This window comes from Gracilinanus agilis, chromosome 2 (genome assembly GCF_016433145.1).
Source record: "Gracilinanus agilis isolate LMUSP501 chromosome 2, AgileGrace, whole genome shotgun sequence".
Taxonomy (NCBI): domain Eukaryota; kingdom Metazoa; phylum Chordata; class Mammalia; order Didelphimorphia; family Didelphidae; genus Gracilinanus; species Gracilinanus agilis.
This window is the reverse complement of record NC_058131.1, coordinates 477,696,504-477,721,205: the sequence shown is the minus strand read 5'-3', so window position 1 is coordinate 477,721,205 and position 24,702 is coordinate 477,696,504. Positions and strand designations below refer to the sequence as shown.

General features: G+C 37.2%; 1 protein-coding gene across 1 annotated transcript in view; it reads right to left on the bottom strand.

Annotated features, from left to right (window-relative positions):
• The window catches only part of RGS6 (regulator of G protein signaling 6), a 242,202-nt gene that overhangs the window by 150,675 nt on the left and 66,825 nt on the right, over positions 1-24,702 (bottom strand). The window contains exons 2-5 of the mRNA XM_044659970.1: positions 22,990-23,040; positions 9,841-9,947; positions 9,619-9,670; positions 3,295-3,359 (exon numbers count right to left, since the gene is read on the bottom strand). Coding sequence (XP_044515905.1) covers positions 3,295-3,359; positions 9,619-9,670; positions 9,841-9,947; positions 22,990-23,040 — 275 coding nt within the window. The remainder of the gene's footprint in view (positions 1-3,294; positions 3,360-9,618; positions 9,671-9,840; positions 9,948-22,989; positions 23,041-24,702) is intronic.

The following is a 24,702-nucleotide window of genomic DNA, read 5'->3' as shown; positions in this document are numbered from 1 at the left end:
GGGAGAGAGAGGGAGAGAGAGAGAGAAAGAGAGAGAGAGAGAGAGAGAGAGAGAGAGAGAGAGAGAGAGGGAATATTTTATTAAGGATCTCTCCCAAAGAACAAATGGAAAAGTGTTCTCTTTAATGCAGTAAAGGTGCAGTAGATAGGATAGTAATTTGACAGGCACACTAACCATCTGCCTAATTCTGATTGAATACAAGTCCAGAGTTCACATTCTGCTATGCATTTTCATAGAGTTGGTGCCAACACCTAATTGATTGCTTTTATTAGAAAGTTATTAATATAAAAGAGAATAAACTGAGAAGCATCATAGAGGTAGCTAACATTGGACCTTTATGTACAAACAGGCACTGAAACAAAACAAAAATGCCCCTTGGAATCCTTTTTTTTCCTTTTAAGAATCCTTTGAGCTTTTTATAGTACTTAAACTTCACTGGGAATTGGTGCTACTATCTATTCTGAATATTCTTTTATATGAAAATGTGAGTGATACAAAGTGTATCATGACATTATTTTAGGCCTGAGTCTTTCCCCTAAAGAAGTTATATAGATATAAACTGAAAATACTAGTCTCAAAACCTTTACATCCAGTCCATAAATAAGGAAAAGTTTCAAAACAGCATCATCTTGAATAGGGGTGAAATGTCTAGCGACAAGGAACTCAAAGGTGCTAGAGGTCTGCCAGCTTGTATCTCGGGTGTTTTGAGCTCCCAGAATATGAGAAAGGAGGGGGATATGTATTTATCAGGTGCCTACTATGTGCCAGGCAGTGTGCTAAGTACTTTACAAATATTATCCTATTTAGTCCTCACAACTTTGGAAGGTAGGTGCCCTTATTTTTTCTATCTTATAGGAAACAGAAGCGGACAGAGATTTATTGACTTGCCCAAAGTCATACAACTAGTAAGTATATGAGGCTGGATTTGAACTCAGGTCTTTCTGACTCTAGGTCTAGCATTCTATCCATTGGACCACCTAGCTATCTCTAATGTCAATTTTACAGTTTGTTGGAAAGATCATCACAGTTGATGAATGAAACTAGAAATAGAAATAGGATAAGAAGCTGCATGGTATTACTGGAAAGAATGATGGACTTGGATTCAAGAAGATTTGAGTTTACATCCTACCTTTGGCCATTATTAACCAAGTGATTAGGGACAAATCTCTTATTCTCTCTGAGCCTCAGTTTTCTCATCTGCAAAATGAGGATAATTATTTCATGTGATTGTGTGATGTTCAGATGAGTAAAGTTCCTTGTAAATTTTAAAGCCCTATTTGAATGCTATTTGTATTATTTCCTACCTTAACAGTGCTGTTGTCAGAATCAAGTAATGCAATTTTTTCCAGTGACCTCCAAATCAAATGTCTTCTTTCCTAAATCTCCAACTTATGTTGTATATTGCTTGTTTGAATATAGTTGTTTGCATATTAGGTGAAAGTGCTATGGGAATATAAATTATTATTATTATCACTGCTAGTATAAATGGGGTTAATTAGGGAAGTCTCATCAACTAGATGAGATCATGGGCTTTTTAGAAGCAAGGTATCTAAGGGGCATCCTCACTATCTTTTGATAGTGGAAAAAGACATAAGGAACTCCTCTGATAGGTTCCTAGTGACTAGGGCTGCCTCCAAGATGAGTGGTAACTGAAAGGCAGGGGGATGGTTTTATTGGAGGAGCTGTTCCAAGTTGGGGTAAGGAACCAAAGAGAAAAACTGACCCTCTTTCTTAAGACCCAACCTGTATGAGCCTAGCATCTTGGAGTTTTCTAGGCCACGAATGACACTATTGTTACTTCCCCATTTCATATGGAAAAGTTTCTAAAATATCTTTAGTGAATAAAATTTAGTTCAACATCTTTATTTTTGGTACTTGTATACTAAGTGCCTGGGGACAGTGCCCGGTACATTGTAGATGCTTAGTAAATACTTGTTGTTGTCATGACAACAGTTCCAAGGTCTAGTCAGGTCTCTACACTGACCTCCTTGCTGTTCCTCCAACAGGACCTTTTATTTCCTGAGTCTAGACATTTTCACTGATTGCTCTCCATATCTGGAACGCTCTCCTTCCTCTGCCTCCTGGCTTCCCTGGCTTTCTTTAAGACCCAGATAAAATCTCACCTCTTAAAGGTAATCCTTGCCAATGCCCTCCAAGTCAAATGTTTTACTTCCTAAATCTCCAATTTATTTTGCCTATAGCTTGTTTGAACATAGTTGTTTATGTTGTCTCCACCATTAGATCATGAGCTCCTGGAGAGCACGGACTATCTTTTGTTTTTCTTTGTAGCCTCAGAACTTAGCTCAGTGTCTGGCACATAATAATAGACACTTGATAAATGTTTATTGATTGACCAACCACAAGAATCAGTCTTGAAGAGTGAGCCTGAGTTTGGGTATGGCAGAGCACCAGTAAGGCTGGCCAATCTCTGTGCTCAATAGGCAGCATGGGCCTCGAGTCACTTGTGGAAGTCTTCAAGGGCAGGAAAGGAGGAGGGTTTGGTAGGTGGGTGTATTTAAAGGTAGAGATAATGATTATACAAGAGATAATTATTCCTGGCCCTCTGTGCTGCCTCTCTTCCCTCAATTGCCAACCCTTTAGCCATTTCACTGTTCATTAGTATCTCCACAGGAAGGTGGGTGGGAAACTGAGGAGGAGGAGGAAGGCTTAAAATTAGCCTTATAAAGATGGGTTTGGTGGAGGAGGTGGAAACCATTGGCTACAGTTACATTTTTGATCATCTGTGTTGATTTTGTATTTAAATTGCTCTGAACTTCATTTTCCTTCTCTATGAAATGGGGGGCAACCTTACCAGGAACAAATTTCCTGGGACAATCAAAGGAGATGACTAATAGTTCTCTTAAACAGTACTAGATCCTGTGCTCCATGATGTAACATGTGGCTTCAGGACTGGTGGGGAGCTGATATGGGGGAATCAGATTCTTGGAAGGAATTATGGGAAACTATAAGTTATGAATCTGAGATTTTCAGTGGGAAGAGGAGCACTGGGAAAGATGTTACAGACATCACACAGATCCTATGGGCTAAATCTACCCTAAAAGTCTTCCTCTGATACAAAGAACTGCTGAAAATGTGGGGACATAATTTTATTTCTAAGAGCAATAAAAGATGTTAGAGTGAAGCCATTTAGATACGATAACAAAGGGGGCAGTGAGTTTACCTATCTCTCCCTGTGGTGGCTGCAAAGGGGGGAAATGCCAGGTTCAAACCCAGATAGAAGCAGATATCTTTTCACTCTCCCCCCCCCCCATCTAGAGTGGTGGTAGTACTTACAGCTTCATAATCTGCTAATTCCAATCTTGCTTTGTTTTGCATAGTCCTTTTACACAGATAAATGGCTAAGAGAAAGAGAGAAATAACATTGCACCAAAACCATTAGTGAAGCATCAGGCAAATTGGGTGGCAAGAGGCCAGGACTCAGAATTATGCAGTTTGAGCAAGAAGGGGCCTTAGAGGTCATATGGTCTAACCTCCCCATTTAACAGATGAAACCGGGAGGTTAATTAATTTTTCCCAATTTCCGGAAATAGTATCTGAGTCAATCTTGGAACCCCAATTTTTAAAACCCTTAACATCTAAGAGCTAATAGCATCAAGAAAGTAAGAAGAAAGGCTAGGCAACAGGGCTTACTAACTTTCCCAGGGTCATACAGCTTGGAAGTATCTGAGACCAAATTTGAACCTAGGACCTCCATCTCCAGGTCTGGCTTTCTATCCAGTGAGCCATCTCACTGTCCGGGGAACCCAAATTTGAAATGTATGTTTTTTGAATGTACAATTTTTGCATTTAGGAGACCTTTTAATTTCATCTTTTCAACTTACTAGCTATTTGGCTTTAAATAGATCAATTAACCAATTTGAGACTCAATTTCCTCACCTACAAATTGGGGATAATATTGGCATTGCCAACTTCATAGTGCTAGCCTAAGAATCAAATGAGTATAATAAGGTGCCATAATAATTACATAATATTACATAATTACAACAATTAAAATATTTTTATTGTATTCAGAACATGATTATTCCAAGATTACAAAAGAGAAATGATAATTGCATTCATTCAGTAATCAGTCAACCTATCACATATGTATTGAATGCCTGGGATTATACCAGAAACTGGGAGAAATGTAAGAAAAGGAGAAGTTATGAATAGCCTCCTTTCATAACTTAACATTATCTATGTTGTATTGTATTTTCATTCATTTTGTTAAACATTTCCCAGTTCCATTTTAGTTGGAACACAGGCTTCATTAAGGAGTTTTGCAGATTTTGTGTTTGACTCCTCTGGTTTATACTACCTCTCCAGACTATGAGGAGGCATGTTCAGGAAGAGGATTAACCATAACTCACAAGACTTGGTCAAATGAGATTCCTTAGGTTATAAATAAATGCCCCCTTATTTGTATGTAGGAAAGATGCTGTTCATCATCACTATTAGGAAGACATGTTTATTATCTTTTTAGTAAAAGTGATACATACCACTGAATCATCCATAGCCTTTCACCCCATATCTCTTTTGACTAGGGTCACAGATAAAGAAGATTGTGGTCAGAGTAAGGCAGACAGTCTGTATTTGTGGAAATTATTTTTTTTTCCTATTTGGAACCATGACCAAAGGGATACAAAACTTGTATGACCTTTGATCCTGTAATATTACTACTATGTCTATATCCAAAGAGATGAAAAAGGGGTAAAGGACCTACTTGTACAACAATATTTATAGCAGCTCTTTTTGTCATGGCAAAGAATTGGAAATTGAGGGGATGCCCATCAACTGGGGAATGGCTGAACAAATTGTGGTACATGTTGGTGATAGAATACTATTGTGCTATAAGGAATGATGAACAGGATGATTTTGGAAAAGGCTGGAAAGCACTACATGAACTGAGACAGAGTGAAGTAAGCAGAACCAGGAGAACATTGTATATAGTAACAGCAATACTGTATGATGATCAACTGTGAAATACTTAGCTCTTCTCAACAATGCAGGACAATTCTGAAGGACTTATGACAAAGAGTGCTCTCCACTGCCAGAAAAGGAACTGTTGGAGTCAGAATGCAAATCAAAGCATAGGATTTTTCACTTTAGTTTATTATGTTTTTATTTAAGTGTTTTGGTTTTATATGAGTATTCTCTTATAATAATGGCCAATATGAAATTAAATGTATTGGGTTATACATGAATTATCAAGATGTTTATCATCTCTGGGAGAGGGGGAGGGAAGGGAGTTAGTGAGACAATTTGGATCTTATAATTTCAGAAAATGTGTTGAAAATTATTATCACATGTAATTGGGAAAATAAAAAATATTTAAAAAATTATTTTCCCTGTGTAAACCTGTGAGACCCAGAGAGGTTAAGGGTCTAAGTCACACAGGTGGTAACTGACAAAGTTAGGATTTGTATTCAAGGCATCTGACTCCAAATCTTGCCACCTTTTCATAGTTTGAATCTGTCTCCATCAGTAGATATTATATATATATATATATTGTGTACATATTGCATATGTACACAGCATATAATAAATCAGATATATAAAATAATATGTTATATAATTTATGATACACACATACATATGTAAACATAAAGTAATTTTGGTGCAAAGGTAACTAATAGCTGAAATAGGTATTTATGCAGGATGTGCTAAGTCTAGAAGGGAGCTAGAGATTCTAAGAGGTGGAAAGTCAGAAAGAAGAACATTCCAGGCATGGGGTATAGACTGGGCAAGGCATGGAATTAGGAGATAGATTTCATGTATATGGAGCCTTAAGTAGACCAATTTCATTATTCTGATCTGCAGTGATTTCTCTTTTGCCTCAACTCATTTTTAATCTGTTCCATGCCCATTGTTGTTCAGTCATTTCAGATGCATTTGACTCTTCATGACCCCATTGAGGGTTTTCCTGGTATTTCTTTGCCATTTCCTTCTCCAACTTACTTTACAGATGCGGTACTGAGGCAGATAGGTTAAAGTGACTTGCCTAGGGTCACAGAGCTGGTAAATGTCTGAGGTCAGATTTAAACTCAGAAAAATGAGTCTTCTAGATTCCAAGCCCAAGGCTCTATCCCAGTGGTTCCCAAACTTTTTTGGCCTACCGCCCCCTTTCCAGAAAAAATATTACTTAGCGCCCCCTGTCACATACTATCACTGTCCCCTTACAGTTATTCACTGCCCCCAAATGCACCGGTTGCCATCACTGCTCCTCTGGATCGCTGCAGCACCCACCAGGGGGCAGTGGCACCCACTTTGGGAATCACTGCTCTATCCATTATGCAACATAATTGCCCACTAATTAGCACTTGGTTATATACTTTCTTGAAATTTTCTCTAATTGATTTTTGTATGCAATTCTCATCTCCCCAATTTAACTCTTAGCTTCTTAGGAACAGAGATCATATCTTTTACTTCTTCTAAATTCCCTACAGTGCCTTGCACATTCATAGGATCATAGTTTGAGAGCTAGAAGAAACCTCAATCATTTAGTTGAACTCTTTCATTTCACAGAATAGATACTCAAACATAGTTATTGGTTGAATTCTTCTTTGCAAATGAGAAGGAGCATTTTGCTACTTTTGACTTAATGACTTCATTTATGAAATAGGAATTAGATTATTGAGGCAAGAGAATTCAGAGTAATAACTTGATCTCAGAGCCAGATACAAGTGTTGTTATCAGTGAAAACGGTACACATTTAAACTATGAATCCCAGAAATGCCCTTAAAAGAGGGAAAACACATACTCTACTTTTTTTTTAACTTGGAAGGTCTATGCTTTCTATTTGTAAGAGAGTAAAAACTTGACTTTGACCTCTTATGTAGTGTCCCAGGCCCTTGGAAATAGTCTGTCTCACATTCCTAAGAAGGAATGATGGTGGCATGAAAAAAGAGACATAGTGATTTGATCAAGAATTGGGCTTTCGTGGGTTATATTTCAACTTCAGAAGCTTTTTACTTTATGATAAACCAAGTGTAACTCCCTTTCTTGGCCAGAAGCATCAGCCAGAATCATTGATTATAGCATTTAAGGAGTGGATTTTCAGGGAACTGAGCAATAACACATGTAGACAGCTGAGGAGCACATCCCACGTTCCTTCCCTGTATACATTTGTGTGCTGTCCACAGCTATTTGGAAGTTTAATAATCTGAACTTTATTGGGCTATAAACTATTGTTCTTCTATTCCTTCCACTGCTGCCACTGAATAATTTCCACTTTCTTTAAATTTATCTACTGCAGAAGTTAAACGGTTGGGTGTTGGACTGACTGCTCATTGGTCAACCAACCAGATTTATCAGTCAGCATCTGCCAAACATTAATTCAGCTGCAAACCCACATCATTTCCCCTGCAGCTGGAATCGTCTACCACTAACAAACAATAATTCTCTGAACTGTCTTGAAAGAAATGGGATTTGATTGCCCCACTGTCTCAGGAGAGGAATTAGCTGAGACTGACATAGAAGCTTCCACTCAAGTCCTACTTCATGTTCTACCAAGTTGGAAAGAAAGGCTAAGAATAGAGGCCCAGCAATGGGTTCTGTGTCTAGCCTTAGAAGACCAGCTTAATTAAGTTTGAAGAGGCTTGTCAGCAGAAGGCTAACTACCAATGATGATTTTTTTTCCCCCAGCCACGACTCAAGAAGGCCATTTAGTATAAAGCAGGGGTTCTTGATTTTGTTTTCTTTCTCCCCACCCCTCAACCCTTCCCCGCTAGATTGTACAGTGGATAGAACACTGGGCCTGGAATTGGGAAGACCTGAGTTTAAATTTGACCTCAGACTCTTAGTAGCTGTGTGACCTGGAAGAAGCCACTTAACCTGTCTGCCTCAATCTCTTCAGCTGTTAAATGGGGATAATAATAGCACCTATTATCACAAGACTGTTGTGAGGATTAAGTAGGATAATATTTATAAAGCACTTTTCTCAGGGTCTGGAACATAGTTAAGTGCTTAATAAATGTTTATTCCTTTCCCTTGTCATGTCCCTTCCCTTCTTTTTGTGCCACGGATCTCTTTGACTTTTTAAACTGTACAAGGTAAGAATAGGGGAGACTCTTTTTCAGAATAATGTTTTGAAATGCACAAAATAAAAATGATAGGATTATAAAGGAAATTTATCATATTAAAATACAATAATCAAAATACTAGGGCAGCTAGGTGGCTCAGTGGATAGAGTGCTGGGAGTCAAAAAGATCTGAGTTCAACTCTGACCTCAGACACTTAATAGCCGTGTGACTCTAGGCAAATCACTTAATCCTGTTTGTCTCAGTTTCCTCATCTAGAAAATGAGTTCGAGAAGAAAATAGAAAACTATTCCATTATCTTTGCCAAAAAAGCCCCAGAAGGAGTCATTAAGAGTTGTACATGACTAAAATGACTGAACGACAACATCCCAATATTTAAAAAAATTTCATGGGACCTCAGAAATATATCCAAAGATTCCTTTGAGGTTCCATGGACCTCATGTCAAGAACCCTGTTGTAGACTGAGTTTGTGACCCATATTGGTGAAAGGAATACCCAGAGTAATGAATTCATATTTCTCTGAGGCATTAAAGAACCTTATTACTAAAGGCAGTGGTAATGAAGTGTCAGCTGTCAGTGCTGTGTAAGCTAGTGTAAATCCATTTTCTTCCATTAAGGATATGAAATCAGATGAGCCTTGAAGGATCTCCCTGACCAGATATGATCTAATTGTGCCAAATCTAATAACTTATTTCCCTGAGTCAGGGTGAATTCCATCCCCTTCCCTTCCCTAAGATCCTCCAAGGATTCTTGATATGATTTTTAAAATCCTTACCTTAGTATTAATTTTAAGACAGAAAAGTGGTAAGGGTTAACCAATTGGGGTCAAGTGACTAGTTCAGGGTCACATAGCTAGGAAGTTTCTGAGGCTATATTTGAACCCAAGACGTCCAGACTCTAGGCTTGGCACTCTATCCACTCTGCTATCTAGGTGGCTCTTGTTATGATTTTTAATAAAATAGTGAGAAGTTAGACGTGGAAGTTGGTCATTACCACCTTAGACCTGCTTCTTTGAAAAACTGCCTAGTGGGGCAGTTAGGTGGCTCAGCGAATAATAGGGAGCCAGGGCAGGAGATGAGACATCTTGGATTTAAATCTGGCCTCAGACATTTCCTAGGGTGTGTGTGACCCTAGGCAAATCATTTAATCCCAATTGCCTAGCCCTTACCATTCTGCCTTGGAACAGATATTTAATATTGGTTTTAAGACAGAAAGTAAGGGTTTTAAAAAGAAAAAGAAAGTCTGCCTGGGAAGAAGAGTCACTAACATCAGCCACATGGCACCACTGGAAGGTTCAGACGTCTTTGGGGTCATGTGCATTGAATGGCCATTATAAGAACTCCTCTCCTGTTCTTCTCTGGGGACTGCATCATTTTCTATGTGTTGTAAGCCTTCTTCCATTATGAAGAGTTCCCAAGAGTTGAGGGCTTATTAAATGTCAACTAAATGAAAAAGAGCCAAACATGGGAAACCCCCCAGGACACAGACAAATTACTCCACAGTCGCTCAGATGCTAAGCATTTGTCTTGCAAGCTCCCTGCAGTAACCTATAAGAACTAGAGGTTGCTTCAGTTCTCACCATAGTCAGTGTTTTCAGGTTCCCAGCAGTTGGAGGGCCAGAAGTATGGAGCCTGCAAAACAACAGAGGGTCAGGAAACAGGAGCCCCCCCGTATCAATCCCTTTCCCACAGGGTCCTGAATCATATTTTATCTTCCTTTTCCCAAGATTGTTCCATTGTGATCAGATGAGGGGGGAAATTGACAAAACGGTGCTTGGGGGAAAGGAAGAGAGCTGACTTACCTGGAATCGATAAAAGGTGCCATCATCCTTCAGGGTAAGGACATGGTCTGATATGGGAAAGATGTAACCCTGGGCAGCTACAAGGCTTCCCAAGTGTATTGCTTCAACTGAAGATCAGGAGAGAAGAGAGAAATTATTAGAAAGCTATCAACTCAGTGCCTATCACTCTAATCTAAATGGTAAACATGGGGATGCTATAATAATTCATGATATCCATATTTATAACTTTGATATGGGAGGAGATTTATGAAAAGGGAAAATATTGGGGGAAATTTGATGGCAAAGAAAAGCTTCAAGATTACTAGTGTGTCTGGTCTCTTAGATTTGGTTTCCTGGGAATACAGGCCTGCTGCTTCCTTTATTACCCCTCTCATTCTCCTATCTCCTAATCAGTATTTCCAAACTCCCAGTTTTAGTACTACAAACTTCTCTGATAATTATTAGGAAGGGGTCAGCTAAGTGACTCAGTGGATAGAGTCAGTCTAGAGACAGGAGATCCTGAGTTCAAATCTGGCCTTAGATACTTCCTAGCTGTATGATTCTGGGCAAGTCATTTAACCCCCATTTCCTAACCCTTACTAATCTTCTGCCTTGGTTCTAAAACAGAAAGAGTTTAAAAAAAATTATTAGGAAGCCAGGGTATCAATACTTACAAAATAAAATTCCAGACTATTTCAAGAAGAGGGCCCAATAGCTTCTGATTACCTCCCATCATGAAGAATGAGGGCATCACTCTCAACAGTGATACCAGGGCTCCTTTATGCTTTATGTTTTTATGCTATACATCCTCCTCTAGCTCTCCCCAAACGGTTTTGTTATTCAGTCATTTCCAGCTTCTATTTGGGTTTTCTTGGGAGACATATGGGAGTAGTTTGCCATTTCCTTCTTTAGATCTTTTTTCAGATGAGGAATCTGAAGCAAACAGGGTTAAGTGACTTTCCCAAGGTCACACAAGTAGAATTTGAGGCTAGATTTGAACTTATGAAGATGAATCTTTCTGATTCCAAGCCTAGTGTTCTCTCTATTGTGTCAGTTAGTCCACCAAATAGTAATAGAGGTGAAATTAAATCATCTCTTCCTTATAAATATAAAATAGACATTTCCATCTTGGAATTTGGAGGAAGTAAAGTATAGAGATACTAGTATGATACTTAAAAGTTATATTAATGGGATACTTTCAGACATTCAGCATTGCTACTTTAAAGTAGAAAGGATCCAGTGGAAAGACTGCTGGATTCTGAACCAGAAACCTTGGTTTCGGTACCTGCTATGCTACTAAGTAACTTAGGGCAATCATTTATACAGGGAAAGTTGAATTGTCCTTTGGGGACAATCTTGGAATGTGTAGCTCTCCTAGAAGTTCTGGGACTCCAGAAGCATGATATCATAATTATAATTTTTATATTGTTTGACATAGTTTGCCTAAGTGACTATACTGGAGTCCTATTACTATAAATGATCCTAATGCTTATGAAGCATTTGGGCAAGGACAAAAATTGCATTTTTCCACTGCTTTGACAAGTGTTAATCCTGTGACAAGCACTTAATGATCACAGATTTCAATTGGATAAAACTCTTGGCTTGTGAGCCATTCCATTTTTGCTGCCTCAGATAGGCGGCTCAAATCTTTTCCCAATTTCCAGTCGAGATAAAGAAACTCCTCCTTTGGCAAGCCTCACCTAACCTGGTATAAGTGACCCAGGTCTTTGCTTTAACCTGAGCCAGGAGGCAGAATAAAGTATGTGGTAACTCAGAATTAGGGCATGTTAGAGACTGTAGATGCCCTGGCTACAACTGGTTACGTGGTGACTCAGTGCTGAAGAACAAGGCTGCTTTGAAATGATCAAGCAATCTTCTCGCTGGCTACTGGACAAGAGTTGCTGATGATTCGAGGGGCTTTTTATTCTATTGATTAATTTTTAAAAACCCTTACTTTCCATCTTAGAATCAACACAATGTATTGGTTCCAAAGTAGAAGAGTGGTGAGGGCTAGGCAATGGGAATTAAGTGACTTGCCCAGGATCACACAGCTAGGAAGTGTTTGAGGTCAGATTTGAACCCAGGACCTCTTGTCTTTAGGCTTGGCTCTCAATCTACTGAGACCCCAAGTACTTATGTACTCTTGGAGAAGATCACTCATAAGAGGACTGGCCCAAGCATGGTCTGTTTTGTCAGAAGACATGAGCTGGTTGTTTAGACAGTGCAGAGCTCAGATGCAATATAAAATACTTAATCTGTAGTGTTGTAAACTATTTCATTTTCTAACATATAAGTATCAGCCTCTAATAATAATTAAAAAAATAATCCTTACCTTCTGACTAAGTATTGATTTTAAGGCAGAAAAGCAGCAAGGGCTAGGAAATTGAAGTCAAGTGTCTTTTCCAGGGTCACAAACTAGGAAGTGTCATGAGGCCTCATTTGAACCCAGCTCCTCCCATCTCTAAGCCTGACTCTCTATCCATTGAGCCTCCTAGGTTCCCCCAATAATAGTAATTTAATGTTGTCATAGAATCTTTGTTCTAAATTATTCTGTCAATGAGTGTTGTCAGTCTTTTGAGTGTAGGAACTAAATATCTGTCCAATACCTGACTATCTTTTCACTGCCCACCTTTGAGAAGACCCCAGACATGAGCTAAAATCTAATATTTAAATAATTTGTCTTCAAGATAACATGGGAGGGGCTTAATGAGCCATAAATTGTATGAAACAAGGGCCCTCTCATTTGAGATTAGACTTCCTAATATTCAACCTAGCCGTAACCATTTCCTGATGCCAGAGTGCATGGGTCCTTATTGAAAAGGGAATCAATAGCACATTCCCCTAGCCCTCTGGGTCTGTCATCGATTCCTCAAAATTAGATGTACCTACATTTAGCTTTGATTTCCTCATGTACAAAAAGGAGATAATAATAGTTATACTACCAATCACACACAGCTGTCATGAGGATCCAGGGTGACAATTTCTGAGCAATTTGTAAGTGATTTTTATCATGTATTAATTTATGTACAAATGAGTATTGAAAGGTAAAATGAAGAAAATTAATGAATTTATTAATTCTCAGTATGTCTACATTACATATTAATGAAGTAAAATAGTCTCTTAATGTTCAAAAATTAAACACTATATAATTTTCAGTGTGAGCAATTGTTGTATGTTTGGGGGTCTTGGTTTTATAGGATTACTCACTTAGAAAAATGAACAATATGGAAATGTTTTCCCTGATAATACATGTATAACCCAAATCAAATCATCTGCCAATACTGGGAGGGGGAAGGTAAATGGATAAATAAATAAATAAACAAACAAACAAATAGATAAATAAATAAATAAAAATAAAGCAAAACTTAAATGGTAGGCATAGAAATAGAAAAAAATTTCAAAGAATCCACCACCCGCCTTTTTAAATAACCTTTACCATCTGTATTAGAATTGATAGTACATATTTGTTTGAAAGCAGGAGAGTAGTAAGGTAGAGAATTAGGGTTAAATGATTTACCCAATTTCACACAGCTAGAAAGTGTTTGAAGCCAGATTTGAACCCAAGACCTCCTATCTCTAGGTCTGGCTCTGAGCTACCTAGCTGCCCCAGGAATCCTTAATTTCTTCTCTTTCTCTCTCTCTTTTTATTTTTAGAGGCTTATAAATACATATATATATATATATGTTAACAAATTACATGTAATAACAAATATCTACATAAGTTTTCCAAAGTTATATGATTCACATTGTCTTCCTTCTTCCTTTCCTCATCCCCTTCTGAAGCTGGCAAGCAATTCAATCTGGGCTACACATGTATTATGATGCAAAACATATTTCCATATTTTTCATTTTTGTAATTAAATAATCGTATAAAACAAAAACCCCAAAACATATACCTAAATAAACAAGTGAAAAAATTATATGTTTTCATTTGCACTCCAACTCTAATAGTTCTTTCTCTGGAGGTGGGGGGCATTCTTTGTCATAAGTCCTTCAGAATTGTCTTGGATCATTGTATTTCTGAGAGTAGATGAGTCTATCACAATTGATCATTCCACAATATTGCTGTTACTATGAACAGTGTTTTCCTGGTTCTGCTTATTTCACTCTGCATCAGTTCATGTAGGTCTTTTCAGTTCTTTTTGAAATCATCCTCTTCATTCCAGGAATCCTTAATTTCTTGAGTCTTCAATTTGAAAAAGCTACTTGTTTCAATTTAGGATATCAGAATCATAGTATTAAAGAATGTTAGAAGGTATCTTAGAAATCAAGAAATTACCTGCATATAATCCTTTGGTTTTACAGGTGAAGAAAGTGAAGAGATGAAAGGACTTAGTTAAATTTATGTAGAGAGTCTCTGAGTGCCCAAACTTCTGATATTTTTTTTTGACTCATTCGAGGGTTCTCTTCTACATATATATGAATAGGTAGATGTAGATATGTATTTAAACTTTTTTTCCAGGAAGAACCACTAAAGGAATATTTGAATTTAATTACCAGTTCTGATCTGGTAGAGTCTATGTTGCTGAAGTTTTTCTGAACTATCTTTAATACTTAATACTAACGTATTTGACTTTTTAAAAAATAAGTCACCCAAGTCACTGATTTAATCTTTTTGGGAAAAGCTGTTATCAAATATTAAAGACAGAGAATGTTTTATTTTTTACCACCTCCTACCTACTCCATTGTCTTCATAATGAGGAACCTTCTTTTCTTTATTGCCAAAGTCCAAAACTAATAGGAAGGTTGCTTTCTTTTTAGGTTATGAATTGAGAATTTCAAATTGTCCTTTGAGTGGATTTGTTTTTAAAAGCTCATAGAAACTTTTTTTTTTAAGTAGTCATTTCTAAGACAAGGTAAGATCCATATCCAATCCACATTGTGTTTGTTCCTGGGATGATAGGTAGTTCTCAGCTTAGACCACTCCATTGCTGAGCAGAAGAAATTACTATAGTTGGAATTGTCTGGCTTTAGATTCATAATCAAGTGCTGCCATAGGCATATTAATTTTGTGATCACAGACAAATCACTTAATCTCCATGCCTCAAACCTCTCCTTACTTTGATCCATCTATCCAGTAGACTGCCAAACTGATTTTCCTAAAATATAGGTTGGATCATGTCAGGCCTTCTATTCAATAAATTCCAGTGGCTTCCTTTTATCTCCAGGATATAGAGGAATGTAAATTCCTCTACTTGGCTTTTAAAACCATTCTTGCCACACTGGTCTATTTGCTAGTCTGTCTGCACTCAGTGGCGTGAGAACCAGCTCTGACTAGCTTGTTAGAGCTGATTGTTAAATTTTCAGTGTGAGCATTTACAACTTGGAAACTGGTAAATGCTACAAATCAGGGCTTGATTTATTATTCTGTTGATTGTCTAGACTTGAGAAAGTGATGAAAAATTTTTTACAACTTAGATTAAACTGAAGAGTATGCCAGGAATACTCCCTTCTCCCCTGGAAATCTGGTTTTTAAAATTTTACCATCAGAGCCTATCTCAACATTCCATCTTCCAACTCCTTTTCACTTTTGTTTTCCGTCCATGAATGCTCTCCTTTCTTATTTCTTCCTTTAGTTTCCCTGGTCTCCTTGAAGTCTCATTTCAAATCCTATCTTCCTTTCAAATCCTTTTAGCACTAGTTGCTTTCCTTCTCAGATGACCTCCCAACTAATCTGAATCTATCTTGTATCTACCTATTTACATGTCATGTTTCCTCAAAATATCTCCTGAATTTTTTGAGGGTAGAGTCTGTCTTTGGTTTTCTTTGTACCCCCATGGACCAGCACAATACCAAATGTATAGCAGGTGTATAATAAATGTTTGTTGATGAAATGACTGAGGACATCTCAGCAACTAGGTAACTCTCTAAATTATCATTCTGCTGAACTGCATTCAGTGGAGGGGAAGAAGGAAATAAGCATTTATTAAGCACCAGTAACTCTGCTAAATACTTCACAAATATGATCTTATTTGATTCTCACAATAACCTTTGGAGGAAGGGGCTATTATTGTCCACATTTTACAGTTGAAGAAGCTGAGGTAGGCAGTAATTAAATGACTCACCCATATAGAATCACAATAAATGCTGAGGCCAGATTTGAAATCAGGTTTTCCTGACTCCAGGCCCAGTGATCTATCCACTGTATTACTAAGCTACCACTGTATAGGGAATTCCTTATACAGAGAAAATTCAAGTGTGAATAACAACAACAAAAATAAAGATTGAGGAGTGAGGAAAGGGGAGGGAAAGGAAGCACATCCAATAAGGAATAGTAAATGGGAGCTGTAGGAAGGTTTTCCAGTTTGGGGTTTTCTTCAATCTTCTCCCTCAAGAAACTCCATTTCCTGTTTTCTTTTTCCTTGCCTTTTCCCCTGCTTAACTATCTGGGATTAGGAAACAAAACCAAACCCTCCTATAGTGGAATTATGGCACTAACTTAGTCTGCACTTTTTAGAATAATTTAGTAACAACAATATATGTATACCATTACTTTTATTATTCTAGAAGAATGAAAGAACTTGAATCTTGGGGAAAAAATAAGACAAAACAAAAGGATAATATTTCACTTTAATGAGAATATTTCACCTTCTAACTGATATATTAAAAATATATAGAGAGAGAGGGAGAGAGAAGGGGGGGGGCAATTAGGTGGCTCAGTGGAAAGAGTACCAGGCCTGGAGATAGGAGGTTCTGGATTCAAATCTGATTGTTGTGTACAAATGTGGTGGTTAAGTGGATAAATCATTGATCCTGGAGTCAGGAAAACATGATTTCAAATCTGGCCTCATTTCCTAGTTATGTGACTCTGGGCAAGTCACTTCACTTCAACTGTCTGGCACTTAACGGTCTTCTAAGACAAAAGGTAAGGGTTTATATAGATATACATTATATATATATATACATATATATATATAGCTAGATAGATAGATAGATATAGATAGATATAGATATATATGGATATAGATATGGACATATTCCAAAAAAATAGGAAATAGGAAATGGCGACTCAGTGGTTGGGGCAAATGGAAAAATATGAATAAAGTACAAAGTTATAAAATCTTATTTAGCCCAATTTACTGATCCGACAGTAAGAAATTAATATACATAAACCTTCATAGGTAAACCTTTTTGATTGTAAATTTCTTTTTTACCCTCCCACAAAGGTAAGCCCTGTTAGGGCTTCAAAGGTACAATTTTAGCATCTTGAGGGGCAGAAATAGGACAACTAAGATGAAACTTTCTAATATCAAAAAGAAGGCTTATTTTACTTATAATTATTGTTGCTAATAATTATAATTATCATATAACATGACATGTTATATGATATTATAGATATGCATTTATTTATTATATAATAATAATTATCATTAGCAACTCAGATTTCTTGAATTCGCAGCCACCTTGCATACAGGTAGGAATCCCCAAAGTAAGCAAATAAACCAATAGATAAGAACAATATACTTCTTGGAGGCAGAAAATAAAATGTTAATAATAAAGGACAGTGAGAAAACAATAAAAGATACTCCCCTCTTTAGTGTTTAGGCATTTTAACAGGTTAGGCTCTCACTTAGAGCCCTCTCTTATATTGGCAATATAAGTTATTTTGCACACAATTTTAAGAAGCTTTGTTGAATGTTATTACATGTAATTGGAAAATGTATATAAAATATATTTTTAAAAGAAGCTTGAGTGTTTATTTATCTGTAGTGTTGAAGCATCAAGTTTTCCAGGCCATATCATATTGGAAGCATCAGATTAGAATGGGAGACACTTTTCAATGCAGGCATAATGACAACTGTAAGAAGGCATACTATAAAATTGAGCATCTATCTAGGGAGGAGGCGTAAAAATCTGAAATAAAAAAATAGCACTCAGGGACCATTTAATTCAGGGGCAAACAGCCCTTCACACTCTAAGGATATTATTGTGTTATGGGACACTTGTGTTTAGTGTGCATTATAGTGACCCTAAGGCAAAAATAAATGGTTACATCATATTCAGTACATTTTGTTTAAAAAGCCAAGAAAATATGAATGCATTTTAGAAATGCCCTACCTTGATATTCTGGTGGGTCTATGATCTCATTAATGGGGCACTATTTCCAGTGGTACAGATAAAAATTATTCTAAACTTTCTCAATCTGTGATACTCTTGACACTATCCTCCCATATATATTTATACAGGGGACATACCAAAAATGGTAGGGGCCTTCCTCTGGAGACTATTACATTGTGTAGATGCCTAGCACAATACCCGGCACATTCATTATTTGTTGTTCAGTCATTTCATGACTGAATGGTCTGACTGTTCGTGACCCAATTTGTGGTTTCTTGGCAAAGATGTGTAGTATACAGGCTTTTTTCTGGTTAATTTGGGCTCTTTTTAAAAACCCTTATTTCTGTATTAATAACAACTCTAAGACAGAAGAATGACAAGGGCTAGGCAATGGTGGTTAAGTGACTTGCCCAGGTCACACAGTTAGGATGTATCTGAGGTGAGATTTGAACCAAGATTCTTCTGACTTCAGGCCTGGCACTCTATCCATTGTGCTACCCAGCTGTCCCAATCCTTGTTCTTAATACATGACCAGTCTACCTCCTCACTGGGTCACACATTTCCTTTTTTTTTATACAACTTCTCTGAAATTCTTCATTAATAACATGCTACACCTTACTTATGACCCAACAAGCTTCCATCATTGCTTTTGGGGTGTTCTATGATTTTAATTCTTTGGAAACTGTGTGGAACTACATATTTTGTAGCCATTTGACAAATTTGCTTATTGGAGATTAAAAAAAAAAGATGGATTTCTATTTCAGGGAGAAAGCTGAGGTCATTAGAATCATTGAACAATTTCCCAAATGCTATTTAGTGAATCTTAATCAAATGTGAACCTAGGTCACTGTCAATGCATGATTTCTGTCCCAGATAGACTGATGAGCTCTATAAATTGTCCATCAATCCAAGTACATATCATAGTCTTGACAATAGTTTTTTTTTTCATTCATTTGGTTTTCTAGTATAAATAACTACTCCCATAAAAGGCCAAATTCTTTTTAGTGATTACAAATCTAATTTAGAAGGTTTTGCGATATTCTAGGCTTTGAAACAATCAGTACAATTTCATCCACAAAGTGGAACCTCAGAAAGACCTTACCAATTTCAAAGAATTCTTCTTCTATTAGGAATTCGTACTGAACATCTTCAATGAGAGTAGTAAACACATGTGGTAAGCATTCATCTTTCTATTTTGTGTTGTGACAGATATTCATAATCAGAGAGTTATTGAAAAATTATCTTCATAGTATCTTTAAAAGAATTTTGTATTATTTTGAATTTTGAGGGAAATCTCTTATTGAGGTAGAAAGTTTAAGGTTGAATTGAATTACAAAATTTTTTATAGCAAGGAAATGAGCACCAAAGGGCATTATTTATGCTTTTATTTAAAAAGAGTTTTAATAAATGATAGAACCAATGTGGGTCCAGTTACTAGTTTAAGCACTGTGGCCAGCTAAATAGCTAGTTTGAGCCCAGTGCTTAAAAAAGTCATTGCAACAGGTTCACAGTGTCTATGGGAGTCAGGAAAACCAGGGATCTGGTGAGAGAATGTCCTGGGATCATCAACTATTCATCTCTACTCTTAGAAAAACAGGTGGAAAAGCATGTCTTACACATATCATCTTCAAATATAATATCATTTTCTAAATCCTGGCTATTCTCTTTGCATAGCTTCTTCAAGGGTGCTCTCAACAACTATTCTAGATCAGTGAAGGGCAAACTACAACCCGTGGGGCTAGATGCGGCCCCCTGAAATGTCTAGCCATCCTTGTGACATTATTCCTAATCTTATGAATACAGTGAGTAGGAAACAATACAATGAAACTTCAAAAGAGTTGCCTTAGAAGCAGACTGACAGATGAACATTTCCTTTCCTTTGGCCCCCTCTTTAAAAAGTTTGCCCATCACTGAGAGATTATTATCATACATGATTTTTAGAGAAGAAAGAGTCAAACGTTAGTGTTTTTAATAACTTTTTTTGAAAGGTAATACAAAATGTCCCAAATATTTTAGTACAGTTTTAAGCTTTAATAGTTTTCAAAACTTTAAAACTTAAAAAGTGCAAAAGACATTTGGGACATCCTGTAAGGTCCAAGATTTTTCAAGTCTTTTGTATTATCCTCTCAGATGATGAATTTATCTCTCAACATCATTTATATTACTTCACTTTCAATATGAATCTCTTCTGCTTGGTCTGTATGTATCTTTGTTTTCTTTTTACCTTGTTATGTAGAACATTGGAGTCTAACATGTTAGAGTCTAAAATGTGGTGATTCCACTATCATAGATGAAGAAAAACAATTTTTTATAACTTTGACAGATCTTTTCTATTTTTGCCTGTTTGTTATACTCTTAATTTTATCTTTAAATGTTCTTGGGATGATCTATCTTAAGTTGTCTTGCCAAGTTCTTTGTAACCTTGTTTTTCTATTCGTTATTCCTTACTTTTTCTTTTTTAATGAGATGCTTATAATCTTCCAGTGCCTACTTCTGAAAGATTTTACAGATGAGTTTGCATTACAAAATAGTGTTTTGAGTTGCCATAACTCTTTTCTTGCCAAAGAGTTTGCTAACTAAAGTAGTTTCTAAATCATTTTTGGTTTTCTCAATGTGGTGGTGACTCTTGTATCACTTAAACTACCTAATGAAATGATAGCATATATCAATGTCTGTTCCTTTATCTATTTTCCAGTTTTTAGCAACTAAATAGGTCATATTATTATTCACTCACTTACAAGCAATATCATCTTTTTTAATTCTTTCTTATTTTGCATTCTCATTTAAATCTTTGTTTTAATTTTTGATGATCTGATCCTACATATGCAGTTTATTCAGAAATTATTTTCATGCTGATAACCAGTCATTCCCTGCTTATTAGGATAACAACAATATCATTGTGTTATATGATCTTTTTTTTTCAGGCCTTGTCATATTCAGCACCTTTCAACTCTTTTCCCAAATAAATTATTAAAAATACATGCATAAGAGGCTTCTGTGTATTTGGCATATTTTTAGTATCTAGTTTTTCACTCCTGAAACATATTTTCCAACATTTTCCTCTTCCCTTCCTTATGTCTACCAAATATTTTAGTGCAATTTTAAACTTTAATAGTTTTCAAAAATTTTAGAAAGATCAATAATAACAAGGCATTAAAGTTAAATTGATTTATTTTGGAGGGGCTTATCAAGTACTCCATAGAATTTCTTTACCTCACCATTAGCTGCAACAAATATTGGCATATTAGCTGCTACTGATATTTTTACAAATTCTCATTGTGAGTGCTACAGTATTCAAAAGGTGGAGGTAAAAAGAGAGCACATTCCAGTTATAGAGGACAGCCTGTATAAAGGCACAAATATGGGTCAGATGATGGTATGGTTTGGTGAAAAAACAACCAAAATATAAACAAACATAAAATATATGAAAATAAATGCATGGTAACTTTGAAGAATTAATAGCAACTGGGGAAATCAAAAAGACTTCATATAGGAGGTGGTGATTGAAATGAGCTTGAAGGATGCTAGGGAAAGGAAGAAGTACTGAAATGGGAGTGCATACCAGGCTGGGGAATCAGCCTGTGCCAGATTCAGAGATGGAGTTTCATGTACAGGAAAGGTGAACCAATATGGCTGGAACATAAAAAAACATGTGAAGGTAAGCCTGGAAAGGTAAGTTGGTGTCAGACTTGGAGAGCTAGAGTCAAATTCATCATCCTAGGGACTGATCTATTGATGATGAAGTTCTCTATTCTTAGGCAGATCCCCCCAAAACAAACATAGTCTATAACCCAGACCATATTTGAGGTATTTCAAGCTTGGTAAGGTCTGCCACAATTTGTAAATCAATGAACATGAGTTATAGGGAACTGTCCCAGTGTGAAAGAAATAGGGTAACCATCAGGTGAACCTTTTAGAGGCAGAGTGCCAGGTCCCTCCCCCTGCAGAGACTGAGCGCCAGCCCCTCTCCCATCCTGTGCCCTGTCTGCCCACCCCTGCCCTACCCTTACCCCCAGACAGAGAGGGAGAAAACTCTCCCATTGGCTGCTTGGCAGAGGGGTGGGTGAAGTGAGAAGTGTCCTCTGGCACATGGAGATGAGGAGGGGAACAGCTCTGCCCTGAGTTCCTTTGGCTTTTTAGTAAGGAACTCTGGCAGGTGACTGTAGGTATGCCCACAAAGAGTGCTCTGCATGCCCTTTTTGGCACATGTGCAATAGGTTTGCCATCACGGAACTAGGGTATTTGATTAGGGCTCTCAGGTAGGCAGTTTACTGGAGAAAAAGAGTTTCTTTGAAGATGCGATAGGGTCTGCTTCCTCCCCAGCCTCCAGAGCTCCTGAGACCTGAAAGAATAACTATGTGGGTACTTTCTAATTGGGTTATTGAGTAGGCTTTGGAAAGCTCCAGGGAATTGTGATCAAAATTAAATTGTGCAGTAAAAATAACCACCTGATTAGATTATTGCTTGTTCAAGTGGTCAGAAAGCCCACCTTCCTAGAACTTTCTGAAAACTTAGAATCAACTATACACTATGATAAGGTATCAGAATAGGACTCTGAGGAAGATACAAAAAAAGGAAGGGATTGGGCTGAGTGTTTTGGGACATGGGGGCTAGATGAAGGAAGGGAAAAAGCTAGGCACAACTAAAATTAGAGGGAAGAAACCATTCTCATTTCATTTCTCAGCTTCCTTAGGAAGCAAAAAAAAAGAGGCAATTTTGGCAAATAATTAAACATTTTAATTGTGGATCAGGCAATCTCACTTTAATGACTGGCTCTAGAATAATGTTAAATGACAATGCTTATCTTTAATTGCTGCAGTTAAAGAGAATTCATCTTGTTTCACTGTGATCTCTCTTGTTCTTACTGCCCTCTCTGTGGTATGCAGCACATAGGATGGTCTTATTTCCCCATAAGATGAACTAACTTTCAAGAGGGGGAAAAATAAACCTTTTTCTTACAGAGTTATTTTTAGTGAGTGGAACACTTATTTACAAACTCAATTGTGAAGAGAATGGTTTAGTTCCAATTCATCAACCTGGTTATGGGGGATCTACCAGTACCAAGAACCACATAGCCAGCTTTGAGACTCTTGTTCTTCAGAGGTCAAATACCTGGATCCTCGATGGCAAGATTCTTCATAAACCACTGTACAATGTCGGTACCTGTAACGACAAAGCATTCCCATATCAAGACTTCAAGGTATTTTAACATTTGGGAAATTCTTAGAGTTCTTGATAGGGAAGAAATATAATCAATATGAGAGACTCAGATCAAGTTCCTATGATCAAGAGCACTGTGTAAAGTTAGTGCTTATCATAGCCAAAGAAAACTTTTTACTCTATTCTCATGCTCTTAAACTATTTCAATTGATCTCTAAATACTGTCCAATTCTAATGCTCAGTGACCATCTGTTATATGTATTCCCTAGATCAAGTGTTTTTAACCTGAAGTTCACTAATATAAAAAAATATTTTTGATAATTACATCTTGATATATTCTGTTCTGTTTGTAATGATGTGTATTTTATTTTATTTTATTTTTAAACCCTTGTACTTCGGTGTATTGTCTCATAGGTGGAAGATTGGTAAGGGTGGGCAATGGGGTCAAGTGACTTGCCCAGGGTCACACAGCTGGGGAGTGGCTGAGGCCGGGTTTGAACCTAGGACCTCCTGTCTCTAGGCCTGACTCTCACTCCACTGAGCTACACAGCTGCCCCTGTATTTTATTTTAAGCATTTAAAAACATAATTCTTGAGTCAACTAGCTGACCCAGTAGATTGAGAGGTAGGCCTAGAGTTGGGAAGTCCTGGGTTCAAATCCGACCTCAGATACTTCCTAGCTGTGTGACCCAGGGCAAGTCACTTAGCCCTCATTACTCTTCTGCCTTGGAACTAATGTTTAGTATCAGTTCTAAAACAGAGGTAAGGATTGGTTTTTTTTTAAAAGCATAAGAGATTCATAGCTTTACATACTGCCAAAGAAAATTAAGAACTTCTGTCTTTAGTTAAAATTCATGTGACTTTTTAGGTATGCCCAAGCTTGGGATGGCATTACATAGCGCTTTATGTGAGTTACATACATGGCCTCATTTGTGCCTCGAGACAGTTTTGTAATGTAGATGATATTATTATTTTCATTTTACATATGAGAAAATTAGGTTCAGAAAATTTAAGTGGCTTCCCTGGGGTCACACAACTTATTAAGCTCTAGGGCAGGATTTGAATCTTGGTCTTACTGTCTCCAGATCCAGCATTCTACTGACTGGTTATAAGAGGCGTGCTCTAAGGAATCAACTCATAGCTGTTCTCTCCCCTTGCTGGAAAAAAGTATAAAAAGTATGTCAGAGGGGCAGCTAGATAGCACAATGAATAGAGAACCAGGCCTGGAATTGGGGGGATCTGGGTTCAAATGTGGCCTCTGATACTTCCTAGCTGTCTGACCCTGGGCAAGTCACTTAACCCTGTTTGCTTAGCATTTGTCCTTCTGTCTTACATATTGCTAAGAGAGAAGGTAAAGGTTATCTAAAAAACAAAAAAGTACATCATGCCTAGAAAAAGATCTTCTTTCTCCCCAGAGTCATGGTCCCTTCTCACTTGTCCACCTGAAAGCCTTCACTGAAAACAAGGATGTTCAAAGGAACAGTTCAATAGAGATGACATGGTTAGACTAAATCTAACCTGCAAGAGGTCATTTTTTTCCCAGGCAACTGAATTTTTCTTCTAGGAGGGATCTGTGGGATTGAATTTTGCTGGGAATGTATCTAATGGCTAACAGGTATGCTTTGTACTTTCCCAGGAGAGAAGGAACAGTTGGGGCCTTCTTTCC